We start from the raw sequence: 19,566 nt of genomic DNA on the forward strand, positions 1-19,566 counted from the left end.
ACTGCCAGGAGAGGCGAGAGCCCTAGTGTGGATATATGCCAGTTGTATTTCTCAGGAATAAAATGGGAGGTAGAATTAATGCTACTCATCTACCATCTAGTGGTGATCTGCCATCATGACTCAAGGGAAATTCAGCTGGTCCTTTCCCTTGACTCCCGACAAACCACTACAGTTTTTATATGAATGTGTGTTCGTTGGGTGGATAAAAGATACTGCAGTTTTTAGTTTTAACAGCACATTCTGTTATTATCTAACATGCAATTCAAGCTTCCTCTTTATATTATAACATATTTTAGGTTAATTATGAGTGCCTTTCAGTGCTTGCTTCAGTTGCCTAAAATACAGAGCTGTGCACTGGTGGCAGCTCTGGGTTTGTGTAGCGGGCAGGACAGTATGGAGCCCTGCCGAAGATAGAGGAAGTGGTGGCCAGGGGATGGACCCCTTGGCTAGTAACCCTTCCCTCTCCTGTAGCGCTGCCTGGAGCCCCTGTGCTTGACAAAACAGCTGTGACCACCCAGATGGTGTAGCTGTATCCAGACCTCTCTTCTGATCTAAAAAGCAAAGTTTTTGGAGGTGGTAGCTGTGAATTGGAAACAGGAGCCAGGCAGGACAGGCTTTACTTCTGCCTTATTATGCAAGGGATATAAATTCTGTCCTTTCTTTTTTCTGCACATGTTCTTCATCCCATACACAAGCCTAAAGCTGTGACATTCAGAGTGACTACAAAAAAGGGAGACTGATATGGTTTCTCCCTACCATTTCTTTGGAGGATTTCATTGCTCACTTCCTCCTTTACAGCATACTTCCCTCAACATGGAGGTAGCTTGGTACCAAAGCTACTTATGCCAGGTGATTTTTTTAATTGGAATGTGCCTGTTGGCACTTTTATGAATGTTGCATACTCACACAGTGAGGTCACTGGGGATTGAACTTTTGACTACAATTCATTTTTAACTCCACCTTACACCTCCACATTACAGAACTGTACCAGCCCAGCAAGTTGTTCCTGTGACAGCCAAGCACTTGGTTTGTTCTCAACAATTATTTGAGATGTAGTGCCAAGCCATGCACATCTCACATTTTTTAGACTTTGTCTGAACCTTAAATACACTGTCTTGATGGGCAACTCTGTGCTGTTTCCATGTTTCATGGATCTACTTTTCTGTACGGATTTCATGTATAAACCATTATGTATTCCAGTACAGCCACTAAAATCTCTGTGGCTTGGAAACATATTTCAGTACAAAGCTTAGAAGGTGCTAACCAGTCAGGCTCAAATATGCTCTCTTTTCAGGACTGGCTGCCATAGCTGGAAGCAAATGTATTTTATTCCCTTACCCACTCATCTAGTAGATTAGTCAGCAAATGAAGTCTGTGGAACTTGGTCCATCTCTGTATTTTGCTAAATATTAGTGGAAACTAAATATTTCTACTTTTTATTTCCCTAAAACTGTAAAGCTGACTTTGCAGTATTGACACGAAGGCATGTATCCCTTCTTCAGAATCTGTTTTTTTTTTTTCTTATGTGATTCAGTCTTAAGATCCTGTCACTTCTGTCACTTTGTTGGTTTCACCAAAGTGCAGGATTTGGACTGGAGCAGGGGAAGTGTTAGGCCTTCTTGGTTCTTGGTTCTGACAGAGGTTGCTTCTCAGGGAAGAGCTAATTAAGTGCAGCCTGAATCTGTGCCTCAGCACTTCTTAAGCTACAGAGTTGTTAGTCACCAAAGCTCATCTGTGACATCCCAGGCTTTGCCAGTGTCTGCTTCATGCCACTGTCATTTATATTCAATATGTTGCTTTTAAATAGCATGAAGAGATGATTAAGTACAAGTTTGTATCTGGAGTGTTTCTTGCAGTCTTTCATGAAGAGCAGCCCCATGTCACTGTAAATAATGAAAACTTAGTCTGATTTGGACTAGTGTGTGTCAGCCACTAAGACTGCCTGAACTGTTCTGAATTTGTTACAAAAAAATAAAAATCAAGTTATTTGACATTTCACCTAGTCTTTTGCAAGCTCTTGGAGCACCTGCTATTTAAATTGCCTTGCTGGCATCTGGCTTCACAGTACACCAGACTTTTTATTACTTGAATACCTTATCTGCATGACCATAAGTGAATGATAAATTGAAAACGTGACTCTGCTGTCATTAGGGTTGACTCACATTGTGTTTGAAGACAATACTTTGTGTTCTAAGACTTGTCTCATTTTTGTTCTTGCCATACAAAACTCACTGGTACCAACTAATCCACATCATGAAGTCCCCAAGTGCTCAGCTGTTGTCATAGTTGGGCTGGTCTGTCCTGTACGGGTCTCTGGGCTCTGAATACTGAGCGCTGAGGGCTTAACTTGGGGGACAGCTTATGGAGGGGAAGAGGAAGAAGAGCCATATGAGTGCAGATATGGAGAGGACTTAGCTCTGTCCTCACTGTTCATCCTCCCTATTTCTTGCTTCAGAAAGTGTCCTAACAGTGAAGGACCAAAGGGTGGTGGCTAGATGTAGTTATTTTCAGTACCCACAGGGAGCAAGCAGCAGTGAGGAGCTGAGGATGATCATCTTCAGTACCTGCCTCAAGTTCCTGAGTGCTGGGAATGAGCAAACTTCTGGGAGCTAGCTGCTTTCAGCTCTCTGAACTCTTCCCTTTGGATTTATTCACCTCTGGTTCATCCACATGCAGGTTAGAGTGTGGCTTAATCAACTTAATGTGTATAAACTGAAAATGTGATAAACTGTGGAGGATAATTAGGTAAAGTAAATTAGTGGGGGTAAGTTTCTGAACTGGGTTTACTCCTAAGGGGCTTGTGATTTAGAGTGAGGACTCACCACTCCAATGACACTCTTGACTTGCTGGCTACAGGGCCTGGGAACAGAGCAGCAGAGCCCCGTAACAGGCTCTCAACAGCATCTCACAGCAAGCTGAGGTTTCAGTTAGACCAAGTGACATTGGATTTGCACTAAACTCTGAGCTGCTCTGCACAAGTCAGGATGTGTTCACACAATGTGCCCACAGTCACTCAAAGAGCGACCTCCAGAAGCACTTACCCGGAGCTAAACCATAAACCACTGAGAATTGCTACAAACCCAAATTGCAGAATCCGTCACTGAAATAATGCAGAAGGGAGCCCTCAAAGGACACAAATATCTTCCTATTGCAGCAAAAGCTCTTTCAACTTGCAGCAGCAGAGCTGTCTGCCATTCAGTACAGCCTGTAATCGTTTGTTGCTGTATCCGCTCCTGGGAAGAAGAAGAACAAGGCAGTCATGACAGTCATCTGAATTCTGGATCAGGTTAAATTTTAGACCAAGTAACTCTGCAGTGCTGAATAAAATTGGCCATTCCTGAAAACTGTAGGAAAGTACAGGAGTTACCATCATCCCTGCAAAAATGTTTCTGGATGCTGGGAGAGCTCAGATGGACTCCACTGCAGTTAGCTGCTCTCTTTTCTTACTGGATTTGCGCACCTCTGCCTTTCCAGAGTGTCTGTATTTTACTCTGCTGTAGCTGTCCTCTGGCATCTCAGTAGTACCCATATGTTGCCTGCCCTGGGATCAGGTGTAATAATAGCAACCCAAAAAGTCGAATGGCACTTCTGTCCATGTGATTTCTTTTTTACATTGAGCAGGGTGTTGAGTTGTCAGCAGTGAATAGCTGTCTCAATTCTAGGCGGCCGAGATGTCCAAACTGAGCAGAGGCAGCAGCTGTAGAGTTTCCTCTGACCACCTCTATTTCCCCTTTCTGGCATCTGGAGGCTGCTGTGCTGCTTGTGGTACTGGGATGCCATGGCAGGGTGGGAGGCGAGTTGGGTGCTGGAGGGAACTGAGCACAGCAGCTCAGACACAGCAGCCTTGCCCCTTCTGCATGTTCTAGGAGATAATAGTTTGCAGACAGAGTTGCTCCACACCACTGAAGCTCCATGAGCTGGAGTTTGTGACTGCTGCTGAGACCTGCCCATGGCAGGGCTTGGGCTTAGGCAAGGATGATAAGGCTTTGCTCTGGAAGGGTGGAGGGAGTAAGGAACCAGAGGACTTCAGTCTGGAGAGACATGGAAGAGATACAGAGGCCTATGGTTTTTTAGGTTTTGCTTTGTTAGCATAAAGTTCCACTTTCAACCTGTGGTTATCATCTGGCTTTTGAGGTTCGTCAGTGGTTATTACAAAAATAGCCTGGAAAAAGTTGCTTGTTTTGCCAAATAAAAGGAAAATTCTTTTTAGACCTGTTACTTGATCTGGGCTTTTCTGAGTCAATTTAGAAAATATTTAGGGATTTCTTTAGGGATTATTGATGCCTATACATCCTCTGAAAGAGGCAGAGGATAGGAATACTCTGTACACTACATGCTTGCTATTCCAGTTGAGATACTGAAGTAAAGAAGGGGCAGTATAAGAGTGTCACCCAGCCACCCTGAAGTATCAGTCACCAGAAAACTCATGGAAATAGTTTTCTGATTTTAGCACGCTTGCATTTTTATATGACTGACGAGGTTATTTCTGCAAAGCAAATATATTTCCCTGCAAACTCTTCCCCTCTGCCAGTCGGAAATATGTTAGCTGATTTGGTTTTGGAAATGAGTGAGAGGAGAGGACGAAGGAAATCCTTGAGGCTGAAGAAAAGATTTGAGAGTCACAAGATCTGCTTGTCATTTCCAGTTCAGCCGTATGCTTCCTCTGTGACTTACGTGATTTAACTGCTTTGCATCTGCTCCTTATCTGTGAACCATGGGTATTACAAAGGTGAACTTGCTAACCTTGGTAAGGCATACTGCTGAGAGGGAAAGCTTTTATGCTTTATTGTTGATTATGATAAGCAGGCTTTCAAGAATCAGGTTAAATGAAGCAAACCTGCATTAAAAGGACTTAGAACATAGATGGCTAAATTTTGTTTGGAGTTATATCTGTATAGACTGATCTTTAAATACAGTTTTATAGTTGTATTTGTTAGTTAGAACACCACAATTGCATTGGTGTCAGCAAATCCCAAGAGGAGAATTATATAAATTTTTCCCAATTTTGAAAACTTCCAAACAGTGTTTTACCACAGCAGTTTGTGTTGCTAAGAAGGCTTGATTTCACCATGTCACATAGCACAGCAATATAATTTTCCTTTATTACAATGCATAATGTTTCCTACACCCATTCTAGAAGCTCACACTGGTATCATGCAGCAGTATTCCTTTAGGGAGTATCCCTCAGAAGCAGTGCTCTGCAAATTTTTAAACTGTGGATCCACACAATTTTTTTTGGGGGGGAGAAGGGGGAAAGAAAACGCAGATTATCCTCCAAGCAGCTAAAACTTTTGTTAAATGTTGAATATGGTGGTATTACTTTGATTTCTTCTGCTTTGCTTGTGTAATTGAATTACACAAGGTGTAATTGCATTTGTTCTTAAGCAGGTTTTCCTTTTCAATTGTTTCATGGACTGTATTTTCTTGTCTTGCCGACCATCAGTTGAATAGCACTCTATATTCTAGGGATAGATAATCAATGCATTTACATGGGGTGTTCTCAGAGGTTGATTAAAAAGGAAAGATACTAGTGGCAGAGGAAGTGGAGGGATGTAAAGAAAAAGAATATAGTGCATGTTGCATTTAGAAAGGAATAGATGGAAATTTTCTTCTAGCAAGTGAGTTGGACTGGTTTAATAATTCTGGTTTGTTTGTGATCAAAGATGCAGTCACTGAAGGTGTGCTTTCTTCTACAGTAAAAGCAATCATTTCCATGGTAACTATTGCTGTGATTGTATCACTGTTGGAAATTGTCAGCCTATTGGATCAATAAGGGATCACTGAGCTCTTGTAACACTTTAGGACATTTTTATAAAATCCAGAAAGAAAACAATAAATAAATTTTCTCTAGGAACAATAAATAAATTTTCTCTGTATTTATCTGGAGTCTCAAAACCTCTGTGTCTCTTCCATAGTTTGCCAAAAAAAAAAAAAAAAAAAAATTGGTCATGTCCATGAAACATAAAGCAAGCTTTTGATCTCATTTAGTAGTGATGATGAACTTCAACTAATGCTCCCCCACTGTTATCTAGCAAGAAGTCCAAAGGTTGCCTTTTATCGTGTATGTGGGTGGAGACCTGTTGTCCAGACTTATCCTCGAAGTGAATGTGGTAAAATAATTTATGGCCACTAGGTCATGATCACTTAGTCGATTTTATTTTTGGTGGCTTGTATGAACCAAAAAATAAATTCTGAGATTACTACTGAGTTCCTAACATTTGGTACTTCCTGTGTTATACAGAAATAATAGCTGTTTAATAGTCAACAATTATAATATGTTATATAGCTGTCATTATATAGCTGTAGTGTAAGACATTTGTACATTTTTATATAGGCCCCTAAATGTACACAGAAATGTATACTCTTGATCAAAATACAAAGATACCTACATGACATACACAAGTACTGTGATGCTTTTAAGCCTTGACATTTACAGAAGAACATGACTGATTATCCATCATAAGTTTTCACTGAGAATATGTAGTAACTGTGTTCTGAAACTTCTCAGCCTACTCAGGTTTTCTTTGTAACTTATTTTCAGCCAGAATCATCATCTGTTTAATTTATCACACCTTTTCACAAATTGCCTTTGGAAATGAATATGCATTTCTTGTAGAGTCATTATTAGATTTTGATTATCTCCTTTCTCTGGATGAGAAATAGGCAGCTGTAGGTAGCAAAACTGCATTTCAGCCAGGCAGCTCAAATATAAACAGATATCAAAACAGGAAATATTGCAATTTATTGTGCAGCTAAGGAAAAAAAAAAGGCATAAGAGGGTCCAGGATGCTCTTTCCCCTGGAGACCAACAAGGCTGGGGGTCCTTGTCCAAGAGGCACCTACATGTGACTTGTCAGCAGATTATGAGATAGGGTAAAAAACTTCAAGGAGATATGCATCCTCTTACACCTCCATGCTTGTCTATATGTGCATGTTATGAAATATTAATTGTTCAACATTTAGAACATAAAAATAAAATTTAAAAAATCCAAAGAGTTAACTGTAGGGGTTGAAATGCAAATCAGTGGGCAGGAAGTCTCATCAATGTATACAGGCATCAACACATTTATAGAGTGGTGATTTTAATTAGGGAGGTTATTGACATAAACACATTAAAAAAAAAATTACCCAGGCCGTTTTTCCTTTGCTGTCATGGTGTCAGGCCTCACAAGCAGCCAACAGCAGCAAGCTGATCAGCAGCAGGCTGATTGGGTCAGACTTCTAGTTTGGTCTTTCTCTGCAGCAGAGAGCATAGTCGGGTGTAGGATGAAGGGTTATTCATGGTTGGTGTAACTGCTCCAGCCGAAGTCCTGCCATACAATTTCAAGTACTGGCAATTTTATGCCTTATCACTGATAAAAGTTGCATCCACAGAAGCACCCCTTATCAGTACTGTATGGATCAGATCTCGTGCTCCTTGGGCAGGCCTCCTTCTGAAGGCAGTTTTGGGTGCTGAATTTATCAAAAGTACACAGTAATCTGAGTAAGAATTGGAGAACCTGGCTCCAAAGAGTAAGCTAAGATTTCAGTGATTAAACACCTGATGCTGATGTTGCTTACCTTGGTATTAATGAGTACAGAGAATGCCAACAGCAGTCGTGCCATTAAGTGGAACAGGGTTGTACCAGTGCCAAGTTGAGTGAGATCATGATCCAAGTTGTTGAAGCTGTTGTGCCTGGATTGGGAAATCAGTCTGGGCCCAGGAACAGGAGACATTTGGTCTGGCTGGGCTCAGATTCTGTGGTGTAGTTGTCTGCCTGGGAGCAACCTGGGAAAGCTTCCTCTGTACCCTCTTGTGTGGTTGGGGGATCCTGGGGAACATACCACTAACAGCACACCTGAAAGTGGCACCTGAAGTTGAGCTCAATTAAAAATAGCTGTCAAGTGCATTGAGAGGCAGGTATCAAAGAGAGCTGTGCACAGCTGGAAAGCACCTTGTGGGAAAGCTGCACATTGTCGGAGCAGGAAATGAGGACCAAGTAGGGCTCCCACAGCATTGGGGATCACAACTGTAGTACCATCTACATCTACCTGTGATCTGGCTTGGCACCTGATTCCTGCCTGTAGTGCTGCCTGGCTGATCTAGTCTGCAGGCTTGGCTGATGCTCTTGTCTGGGGGCTCAACTTGATTGCCAAAACGTAAAAGACCCAGCACTGCTGGAGATGCCCTGACCGGTTCCCCCTCATCCCCAGGGACTGCTTCTGGATGGCCCAGGGCTCCTATAGGTCCTGTGACATACTGCATCATGCACAGCACATGGAGATATTTTAGATTGCTTAGGACATTTGAAATGGCCCTGGGTGCCTATGTTGAGGCAACAAAATTTCATCCCAGATTTTTACAGGCTATGATGACAGCTCTAACATCTAGCTAATGTACAGACACCTTAATTGCAGAATCAAAATTTAGATGTGGGAATCTGGACCTGAATCCTACCCTAAGGGAACAATAACAAATAAAAATGTTAGTCTGACTCAAAGTAAACGTTCATTTTAAATGATTGTATTTGTAAATATGCTGCTGTCAGGAAAAAGAAAAACAATTGAAATACAATAATTTAACTAATTTGCTGTTGTAGGAACTTAGCTGTCCAGATAAATTAATTCATTTGCATCAGTATAAATAAGCAGAGCTGTTTGTGTTTTCAGTCTCAGAAGAAACCTAACTGAGGATGCAGCCTACAAAACAAGATTAATAATCTTGATTGTTAGCATTGGTGATCCTGTGCTGTTGCTAGACTAGCAGGCATAAATTTAAGAAAATCCAGTGTGGATTCAGTTTAGCCCTTAACTTCTCAGAAATCTCGAAATGCCTTGAAATTTTTGACCAGCACTTATAATGCATGAGCAAGTGCATGGATTTTGATTTTCATCCTATATGAAGTGCCACTGTGTATCCTATACGTCTGTAGATGTTACCAGTAAAAATTGTATAACATCAATCTGATTTCACCGATTCATCAGGAGAAGGTAATCTGAGGTCAGTGGTGTTGCATCAGTATAAAGCCAGTCACAGGTGTAATGAAATTGTTTCCTCAGAATTTTTTCATTGATGTCAAGAGTCACACTTATGCTTAAGTGACTGCAGTACTGGAGCCTAGGAGTTGTGTGCTGGATATTTTATTCCTACTAGTAAGTGGTCACTTGATCAGGTCCTGCTTGAGTCGGTCACTTAGAGGAATGTGAGATTATCAGTCTGGTTTCTTCTGATTTTTGCAATGAGAGTATTATGTTTTCTGTTTTATTAGGATTCTTCAGTTCAGTTTGTAGATCTAAGCCTAAAAACACACATCCTTCAGCATTGCTTATTGTACAGCATAGATTAATCTGGCTGTCGTTTGGATCACTGCTCTGGAGGTGGAGTGCTGCAGAAGGAGAACAGTCCTCTCTCTCTTTGCAAATGTTATTGCTCAAGATAAGGGTGTAAATAGCAGATTAGAAGATGACGTGTAACATGTCCTTCCCTCAGTCTAAAAGTACAGGATCATGGGATGAACTTTGCCTGACTGGTTATGCAGAGAGTGTGCTCACATTTGTAGCTCTTATGGACGAGACTTTGTGAAACAAAACCACAAAATGACTCTTATGAACTCCTTTCTCAGTCACTGCATATGTAGAGACCCTTTACCTGTGTCTGATTCTGAGGTAAGAACCTTTTTAACTTGTGATTTTGCTATTCAGACCTCAGAGGGGCTGTGTTTAAGAGACAGCTTTGCTGGAGCTCTGTCAGTGCACTAGTCAGAGTGTGACTCTATTGAATTGATTATACTATTAAAACTGATCCTGTGCTAAAATCTGTAGAGAAGCTGAAGCATGCTTGAGTGACAGGTGTCATGCCATAGAAATCAGAATTTATGTAAGTGTTCTATTTAGAATAAATTCCATGCTGTAAGTGAAATAATTGAATGTAGAGCAATGTATGACATTGATCATTTTTCATACCTTAATTGCAGTAATCATGTTAAAATATTGACTGTTTCATAACTCTGCTTACTGGTTGAAGTGCATTCATACTATGAAATTTGTCTTAAACTATCTTTCAAACAAAGAGCAACATCTGCCTGCTCTATCGGGTGACCTTCTAAAAAAGGCTCGTTAGAGTTGTACTGGCCCAGCAGAAAACAGCAGGTAGAGAAGATGGTGACAGAAGATAAGTCTTCTGTCACAGGCATCTTTGTAAAAGGCTTTTTCTGGGCTGCGTGTTTGCTTTGAATATGCAATATCTGAAATGCCTTCATCTGGTCTGAAACAGATGAACAAAATGCAACCAGAGACAAGCAAAGTGATGCCTCTCGTTTTTGGAATATTTATTAGCTTTCAGTTTCTTTTCTTTATAAAGGAGTCAGGAAAAGCCAAGGAAATACCCAGAAATTGGAAATTTGAAGGAAAAGTGAACATAAATTTTAATGTGGAGAATTTTTTTTCTGAAAACCTGCTGGGGTTTTGCTAGAAAAATTCAACAGTATTACTTTACATGCATTAAAATGTTCCCTCAACAACTATTGCAGCTGAGGTTATTTTATTTTCAAACCTGTAGTACCAGTGCAATTATGATACTTGTGACTCATCCTGTGAGCCAGATATGCTGTTAAATAGGAACAACATGCTCATTTTCCAAGCTTCCTTTCTAAAACCATCAGTTTTTCCTGTATTTGTGTTATAACATATCTCTGATCCTAGTCTGTTTGACTTTAACCTCCTAGAGCATAGAGGAAGTTAGTTTTTCCCTTCCAAACTGTATGAATTTGCTCACCCAATTCATTCATGGCTGCAGAATCTCTAGATCTGACCCAAGTGGGAGTGTGGGAGGAGGGAGTGCAACTGCCCAGTTTGTTATTGGTTACAGTTACATGGGATCTGCAAGCAGTCAAACTGCAGCCTTGCTGTTTATTTTCATCACTGATCAGATGTGAAAGAGAGGAGTATCATAGAATGGGGGTGGGTTGGAAGGGACCTTAAAGCCCATCTAGATCCCACCCCCCTACCATGGGCAGAGGCACCTTCTGCTAGAACAGGCTGCTGAATACCAAGGCCATCCAACTTGGCCTTCAACACTGCCAGAGTTGGGACATCCACAACTGCTCTGGTCAGCCAGTTCCAGTCCCTCACCACCCTCAAGAATGTCTTCATATATCTGATCTAAACCCAGCCTCTTTCAGTTTAAAATTGTTACCCCTTGTCCTGTCACTACAAGCCTTGATGAGAAGTCTAGAAACACAGTATGTTGGCTGAATTATTTTATTATTGGTGTTATCTGTAACATCCTACTTTTGCACAGGAACAAGTCCTGTGAGTGCAGAGCTATCTTTCTAAGATATCATTCTGTGAATTCAGTGTTTATGACAGGACCTGTCTGTACTTCTGAGGTAATAGGTGAGTTTTTAGTGTTAGTAGTCGTGTGCCAAAGAAGTGCTGATGGTTGGGTGTTTACCTTACTCATCACAAGCATCATGATGTCTTTCCTTTGTAAAGTTATCTCTTCCTGAATTGTCAGTTGCACTTGTTGTGTTTATGGTAACTCTTTCTGTTTTAGCAATGTTAAGTTGATCTGCCATATGAAAAACTCGCAAATTATTAACCGTCAGAAAATTCTGTGGCTTATTTGACTTGTTCACATTTAAAAAGGTTGTTTCTGATGACCACTGGAAGAGATCCACATCCCAGGATGAAGAAAAGGCAGACTCACAAAAGGTCACACCCAGGAGATGGGGCTCTGGAAAAAGATCTCGGCCCAGACCTCTCTCAGACTATGGCCAAATGTCGATCAGAAGTTTCTCTATACCAGAAGATGCAGTTGTGGTGGAATCTCAGAAGACAGACTGCATGGATGGAGAAAGTCAGCCAGGACTGTCATCCGTTGGGTCTGTGGTCCAAAGCAACACAGTAGGCTACCACAGAGGGCGAAAAAGAAGACCTATCTCCATAATAGGTGGGGTCAATTTCTATGGAAACGGTCCAGTAGGAGAGAGAGAAGGTCTGCTGACACAAGTAAGACAAACAGATGTGCTCTGCAAACTGCAGAAGACCCTTTCACTTCCTTGTCTATCTTCAGCCTAGAAAATAGAATGGATTCTTCCTTCTCTTCCTTCCCTTTTGTCAAGCTGACATCGTGTACTTACAATACTGCTTTCCTGGTCACTAATTACTTTGTCTTCTTGATAAAAAACAATACAGCATGGAATAAACCTGATACTGACTTCGGGATAATCTTTTCTGTATTGTAAATTAACCTGATTTCTTTCTTGGAATGGTCATTATGTCTCACATTAGTATATAAGGGCTCATTTGTGTGTAACACAGTTGTGTGTTTAGTTTTCTTAAAGAGTGTTGGGCCTGAGGAACAGAGGACTACAATCAAATATGATAATAACACATTATTTATTGATCCTTTCAAATTATCCAAAAGCAGGTCTGTTCAAAACCTTGGTATTGGCATGACAAGGATACTTAAAACTAATGAAGACATTGCTTGAGAAAATTGGTAATAAATTAAAAAATTAATGAAAGAAAGAATCTAGGAAGACTAACAATATGAATAAAATGTCTGGTTAAATGCTACTAAATTGACTAGATGGAGCAAAGGTAAAAAAGCAGTAAGAAAGCCTGTAAGAAAGCAGTGTGTACTTGAGTAGTTCCTGTATACTTATTTGCCATCTCTGTTGGCTTAAATAAACAAGTGAGAAATTAGGAACTTCTGAAAGGCAGAATTTACTCCTTTTTCCCTAGAGTAGTTCTGAGCAGGTACAATGTGTAAAGGAATTTACTGTTGTGTTGGTAGTGGTGGCCTCGTCTTGCACTTGGTTGCAGAGCTTCAGGCTCATGGGCTTTTGTAAGACTGCACTGGTCAGGCGTTCCTTTCCAGGAAAACTGGAGGACTTCTGCCTAAAGTGATTGTGAAGCTGATGAAGCAACAGAAAAAAGGAATAATATTTGCATCCTCAAAAAATGTGAGTCTGGTGGTTATTAATGGGATTTGAGTCCTCTTAATCTTTCTTATGCCACTTGATCTCCTACTGGGAAGTTTAGTGGTACTAAAGTGCTGAAACAGTGGCAGGATTTTCAGTCTCCTGTGAAAAGCAATTTGTAACATGAACTTTGTTATTGTATATTACATGTTTTTTCTTTATAATTCCCTGATGAAAAAATGCATCTTGATCAAAACCTCAAGTGAAACCAATGAACCTTTTACCCAGGCAAAGGCTTTAGTTTCAAACTCTATATCATTGGGATATTTCAAAATTAATTTTATTGCTTAACTTGGAGAAAAGAGAAAAATTGTTGTTATAAATTCTAGGCCATCTTACTCAAGGATAATAGATGGATTTCAAGGGATAGTAAATACTGGCAGCTCAAATAATCCTTGCTTGTGGAAGTGAATTAACACTCTTCAGGCCCTTCATTTACTGCTGAAAGCAGATTGATCTCATTTCAAACCTTGTTCACATCAGCTTATTAATGAAGGAACATGCATCAAGCTATCAGCTATTTGAGTTGACTCTTTTCCATGCTCTGATGCTGCCACAAGGGCTTGACTGGGGTTAAATGAGCACATTGCTGGATCACTGTGGTCAAGACCAAAATTTTGGAGCATTCCCAACAAAGGCACATTATTAAGCCAAATGATGGCCTTTCTAGGACCTCCACTGAATAACAGCACATCCTTGTCTCTCTGGGATTTGGACTGAGGTCTTACAAGAAAATTTTAGTTGCCCAGAAATAAACAGCTTTTTTGCTTAATCAGCCAGTTATTTGCATATAGTAACTGCCATCACTTCTATTAGCTATTTGATGCAACATATTGGACTTACTCTTTTTGGTGTAGGATCCTGGTATATTGCTAAAACACTTAGGAAAAGAGGTTAAAAGATGAGATTGTAGTTAAATTATATTTAACACATTGAGGTTTTTGGCAGTCATGTTAGAAAGTAAATTGGTAGCTGGAATGTAAAAAAGCACTAATGAAGCAGGAATACATAGGCTAGAAGTATTTTATCTGGGATTTTCAAAGACTGCTCTTCACACTGGTGATTTTTTTTCTAAAAAGCTTTGAAAACCCACAGGAATATTTGCAAAGTGCAATGCTATTTCCTTCTATGTTGTATTTTGTTTTGGTCTGACAGCTTAGGTGTGAGGAAACATTTTCAAACAATATTAAATCATTGGTTTCACAACAGAGTGTCAAGAGATAGTTCGTTAAAAATCCATCCCTTATGTTTCAGATTACTTGATAGAAGGGCCTATGAGCAGCAACAACTAAATGAGAAGAGAGGATGTTTCTCTGAAGTTCATGTGCTGAAGCCTGGCTGTTTAATGTTGAATGCTGATGCAAGGTCATTCAGCCTGGCTATTGTGGAGTTGTTCAGGGACAACATAAAATCAGTCTCAGTTTGCAAATAAAACAAGGTTTTAGGTTCTCTAATCATAATTAAGCAAATTAATGATTTATCTAAAGAAAATGGCTTTGAGATAAAGCAACAGTACACCTAGTATTACCTCTTTTTTATGAGACTCCTGGGAACTCAAAGCAGAGGAACATGTAGACAATTATTATTGTCTTGTACAATATGTTTCTTTTACTTGCAAGCACTACATTTATTTGAAGAAAGCAAATGTCCCAGGAAATGAACACAACTTCCAGATATAGCATGGTCATTCTTTCTCCTTGGCTTTCCCTTGAGATGTGTGTTTGCAATGCCAGCTGGCATTGCACAGGCTCTTCTCAAAGCAGTTAGAACCCAGAGTGTTTGGGCGTGAAGTCATGACAGAATCATGGAGTGGTCTGGGTTGGAAAGGACCTTTAAAGGTCACCTAGACCAAACCCCCTGCAATGAGCAGGGACATCTTCAACTAGATCAGTTTACTCAGAACTCCATTTGTAGGCTGATTTCAATGTTTTCAGGGATGGGGCATTTGTTCCAATGTTTTACCACCCTCATGATAAAAGGCTTTTTCATTATATCTAATCTAAATTGACCTTCTTTCAGTTTAAACCTACTCCCCCTTGTCCTATCACTATGTGCCCTAGTAAGAAGTCCCTCTCCAGTTTTTTCTTCTCATAGCTCCTTTAGGTACTGAAAGGCCACAGTGAGATCTCCCTAGAACCTTCTCTTCTCCAGGCTGAACAACCCCAGCTCTCTCAGCCTGTTTTCATAGGAGAGGTGCTCCAGCCCTCTGACTGTCTTCAAAAAAGAGTAAAAATTATAAAACATGTCTAATCATTACAGAAGACCAAGTAACAGAGAACTGTAATGTAATAAAACATGTTCTGTGATGCTGGTGGATATACTGTGCAGTGTTTAAGCAATGTAACTTCAACATAGTTGATTTTACTGGTTTTAATTACCTGGACTATCTGAAGAAAGCTTACTCCCTACCTGAGTTTTGCTCAGTTGGACTTGCTGGTATCTTTACTAATACTGGATTTTCCTGTTTTCCCTGTAGCCTGTAACACGGCCACCTGTTCCAGCACACCAGGTGCCCCCATACAAAGCTGTTTCAGCCAGGTTCCGGCCACTCACCTTTTCTCAAAGTACTCCCATTGGCCTGGACCGGGTTGGACGGAGGCGGCAGATGAGAACATCTGATGGTAAGATGAGCAAGTATTTAACTTTGAAGATCTCAAAGTCATACCCCAGGCTGAGCAGGAATTAGAATATGGTATGGAACATGAAAGGGTGCAAACCAACTCAGTGACAAATTAGTACCCAGCTAAATTTCTTTGTTTTGCAAGTTTCTTATTAGTAGCTGTTGTGCTCATGTAAAACTTGTTTGTCACATCTGCCGTTTGACACTGCTATGGTTTATTGTTCTGTATCACTTACACTCCTGTATTTTCCACTCTCTATTTGCATCCTTGCCTGAAGATAACAGAGAGTGAAGGAAGTGAGGTCTAATATGCTTGAGTTTATGCCTGAATCCTAGCCACACCGCACATGTACTTTTACTACTTAGATAGGCAAGCCTTAAATAAGTAGCCCAACCAGGGCTCTGCTGCATGAAGGACAGGTTCTTGGAAAACATTGCCTTTTTGGAAGCATTGCCCTTTATCAGACTCTGTACTCTCTGTATTTTTACTGTAATTGTTTACTGTTAGCATGCAGTGCTATCTGGAGTTAATAGAAAGTCCTGTCTAGTATTAGTGGAACATTTCTTCACAGGTGGGACCAGAAGACTCTGGGTTAATACCACTTGTGTTCTTTCAGACCACTGTGAGCATAATCTGAATAGTTATTCATGTTTCACTGGCAAGGTTTGGAAATAAAAGCCATATTTTCGCTTTATATCCTTCAGTGTTAATAATGACCAAAACACTGCTGGGAACCTTCTCCCTGAATCTTTTGAATCATGGCCTTACCATGATTGAAGTAGGAAACTTAACAAATAGCATTTTCAGTGCTTCTTTATTATAATTACACATATGTTTAGAAGTCAGTATGTGGCTTCTGTGGTTCTAAGGTAAGTTAATATGCAATGATGTCCAAATCCTGCTCAAAAAATACCTCAACAACAAATTAATTTATGTAAGAACATGCTAAAACTGTGTTTTTCTGTCTTGAACATGACAGTTTTCTTCAGAAACAGACTTGAGACTTTCTAACTACAGCAAATACTGTATCAGTATTTACCTTTTAATTTATATTGTAGTAAAATATTGGAAACTACTTTAAAATCCATGTTTGGATTGTGTTCTTGCTCTATGCATCTTAGTATACTTAATGATCCAGATCAGACATCGAGGTAAATTAGACATCTAATGCTGCAGCCCTTGCTGAGATTATGTCCATGATTCCAGAAGGATCATTCACAGAATAACAAGTCTAGCTGTAAGCTAGTCTGGAAAAAAAAGAGGATCTTTTATTATCACAGAGTAGGAATTATTTTTCTATTTTTAGTTATCCTTTCCAATTCATGTTTGGAAACCTCATGAAATAATATTAGTTACCTAGACAACTGCTTAAAAGCAATATTTTTCCAGGTATTTGGCTTCTGAATAACTGATCTCCTAAACATAAGCATCAGGATGACAAATACACAAACCAAGAGTTCTGCCATTTTTAAGGCAATGAAGCCAAAGCAATATTGGGTGTGACTTTTATGGGTCCTTACAAACGTAGAAGTGGATCAGGAAAAGCTTCTGAAATCAAAACTCTGAAAGCAAGGAGGGAATATCATGGACTTCACAGTTTGAAAGCAGTTGCAAAGATCTGTTAAGTAGCTCCAGCAGAAAATAGTAAAGTGACCAGTGTCATACATTCTGATCTCTTTCCTTTCTTCTCTTAAATCACAAGGCATTTCCTTGTCTTTGAACATGTGAGAGTTTTTTGTTTGCTCATGCACAGTGAAATTTGATAGTACAAAAGCCCTTTATTATAGAAAGTAATTCTAAACCCAAGCACTGAAAAACCAGTAGTATCTTATTTTAGTTACTAGCTAAAGCCTAATGCATTGTACGTCTTCCTTTTATAACAATAGGATATAGAAGTAAATTTTTTGAAAAACGGCAGTTAGAAGACAGTGAAATATCATCTGTAGGAAACAGAATAATAATCAGATAACACATAAGGGAAAATTCACTTGAGACTTATTTTGCTACTCTTACTCTTAAAGGGTTACAAGTTTTAAATTATATTAAAGAGGTTGCCTAATTTTCACAGTAGAGCAATTTTTATAATTATCTTAAAACCCCATCTTTTTTGTATATTTTTGTGGGGGACTTGAATTTTGCTAAATTGATTGGTAAACTCCTTTAGATAGGCTCAACTCTGAGTAAGTAGGGTGCGATTCAGCTCAAGTTTAAGTCACCTAAATTTATTCTAAATGCAGGTACCTACATAAGAGTTAAACTTTAGTACACCTGTTACAGGCAGTAGAGGACTAATGCTTGATTAAGTTACCCATCCCAAGGTCCAGTGCTGTGTGGGGTACCTGAGCATCTGCCTGCAGTTGGCAGATACGACAGAGGACCTATGGGAGACCCATTTCTTTCTCCAGTGGCAGCTGGAGGCAAGCAGGGTACCCAGAATACTTAAAATGGTGCTAAGTAGCTATGTTTAAATGACTGATCTGAGGTCCTTGTCATTGCAGTCAATTAAGGTTAAAGTAGAATTGCCTTGGATGAGGTGAATTGCTCTCAGCTGTTTTAATTGTGACCAGTACCTGCTGATTTAGATGGTTCATTTGAATGTGGATGCCGGAATTTAGATAAATAAATTTACGTCTTTACTTTCAGTAGTATCCTGTTTGTCTGCAGTGTTAAATAACAGTCAGATTTTCCCCATTTCAGTCAAAGTTGAGTAACTGAGTATGTTTCAGCCTGTATGGAGCACAGCTCAGGGACAACTCAGGAGAGTGGTCAGTTTTCTTAAGAAAAGAGCTCATGAGCGGAGTCAGATGTTCAGTATCTTCATAAATAATGTGGGAAGAGTAGTATAAAGTGAAATGGTAATTCTTGCCGGTATACTAAATTATTCACAGAAGTAAAAGCCAGACACAAGGCATTGTACTGGTGGCAATGTTGATAAAGACAAGGTAGTGCACATGGAGGAGGAACCAGAGCCTAGTGTGCTTGCAGAAGAAGGGACTCTGGTTTGGGTATTGCCATTCAGGAAAAGATCTTACAATCCTAACAGACATTTTAAAGTGTTAGTACAGTGCACAGTAACAGTCAAAACAGTAAATAAAAGGGCAGGATTTTGTAGGAAGGAAATAGAGAACAAAACAGAAAGCCCAATTGTGCAACTGGTGTGTGTGTGGGGGGGCATCTCACCTTTCCTTTCTATCCCAAAAGGCATTTTTCACAGGGGGTGATAAAGAGAAAGGCAAAAGACAAGAAAACCGACCCAGTGTCTCTGGGAGGAGTGATTAACGCAGCTAGGGCTCTGCAACACGGAGAAAAGGACAGTAGGAGAATAAAAGTTTGTTTTGCATAGAAAAAATGAACAGATAATATTTTTTCCAATAATGTAAGAACTAAAGGGCACCAAATGAAATCACCAGAGAGCAAGTTCAAAATAAAAGATAGTTTTCATACTCTAAACTATGAAACTAATTGCTTCACATGATATTTCACATCCCAGCAGTTTGCAAAAATTCAGAAAGTGGTTTGAAAAATTCAGTACATTAGACGGAAAGGTGCCATTTCTGCCCTAGGAGGGATCTGACTCTGATCTGCAGATAGGTGGAATTTAGAAAAGTACATCAGAAAAATACCATTGCATGCCTCATCTATTTTTACATTCTTCCCTGGACATCTGCTACTGGCTGCTGTCAGAGCAGTGGTTGGGGGTTACCTGTGGTCTGCCTCAGGGTGATGAGTTCTGTGATACTAGGGTATCTAGAATTGGATTTTTTTGAGGCAGGTAAACTAGCTTTTACATTTAGTATTTTAGTATATGCTACCCAGAGCCTTTTCAGAGTGCCCTCTGCAGCGGGTAAGCCAGCTCAGCATGGATTTGGATGAGGCCACTGTGGACTAGACAAACCTGCCAACACCTAACCCCAGATGAGTACTTTTGTGGTCATTCAGTTTGTGGTTGCACAGTAGCTAGATGTGCCTGTGCAATGGAG

The 19,566-nt window shown here is 40.0% G+C and overlaps 1 protein-coding gene across 13 annotated transcripts in view; it reads left to right on the forward strand.

Annotated features, from left to right (window-relative positions):
- Positions 1 to 19,566, forward strand: part of SPATA13 (spermatogenesis associated 13) — a 103,557-nt gene that overhangs the window by 56,248 nt on the left and 27,743 nt on the right. For 11 of the 13 annotated variants that reach the window (XR_003529115.1, XR_003529119.1, XR_003529116.1 and 8 more), the window contains exons 3-4: positions 11,626 to 11,988; positions 15,442 to 15,586. Coding sequence is in view for 6 of the 13 variants with exons in the window: in XM_027652250.1 (XP_027508051.1) it covers positions 11,626 to 11,988; positions 15,442 to 15,586 (508 nt within the window). In the remaining 7 variants the exon portion in view is untranslated. Of the gene's footprint in view, positions 1 to 9,478; positions 9,646 to 11,625; positions 11,989 to 15,441; positions 15,587 to 19,566 lie in introns of those variants that run through there. The other 2 variants (XM_027652318.1, XM_027652311.1) reach the window with 2 other exon arrangements.

This window comes from Corapipo altera, unplaced genomic scaffold (assembly GCF_003945725.1).
Source record: "Corapipo altera isolate COAL_440 unplaced genomic scaffold, ASM394572v1 0, whole genome shotgun sequence".
NCBI classification, from domain to species: domain Eukaryota; kingdom Metazoa; phylum Chordata; class Aves; order Passeriformes; family Pipridae; genus Corapipo; species Corapipo altera.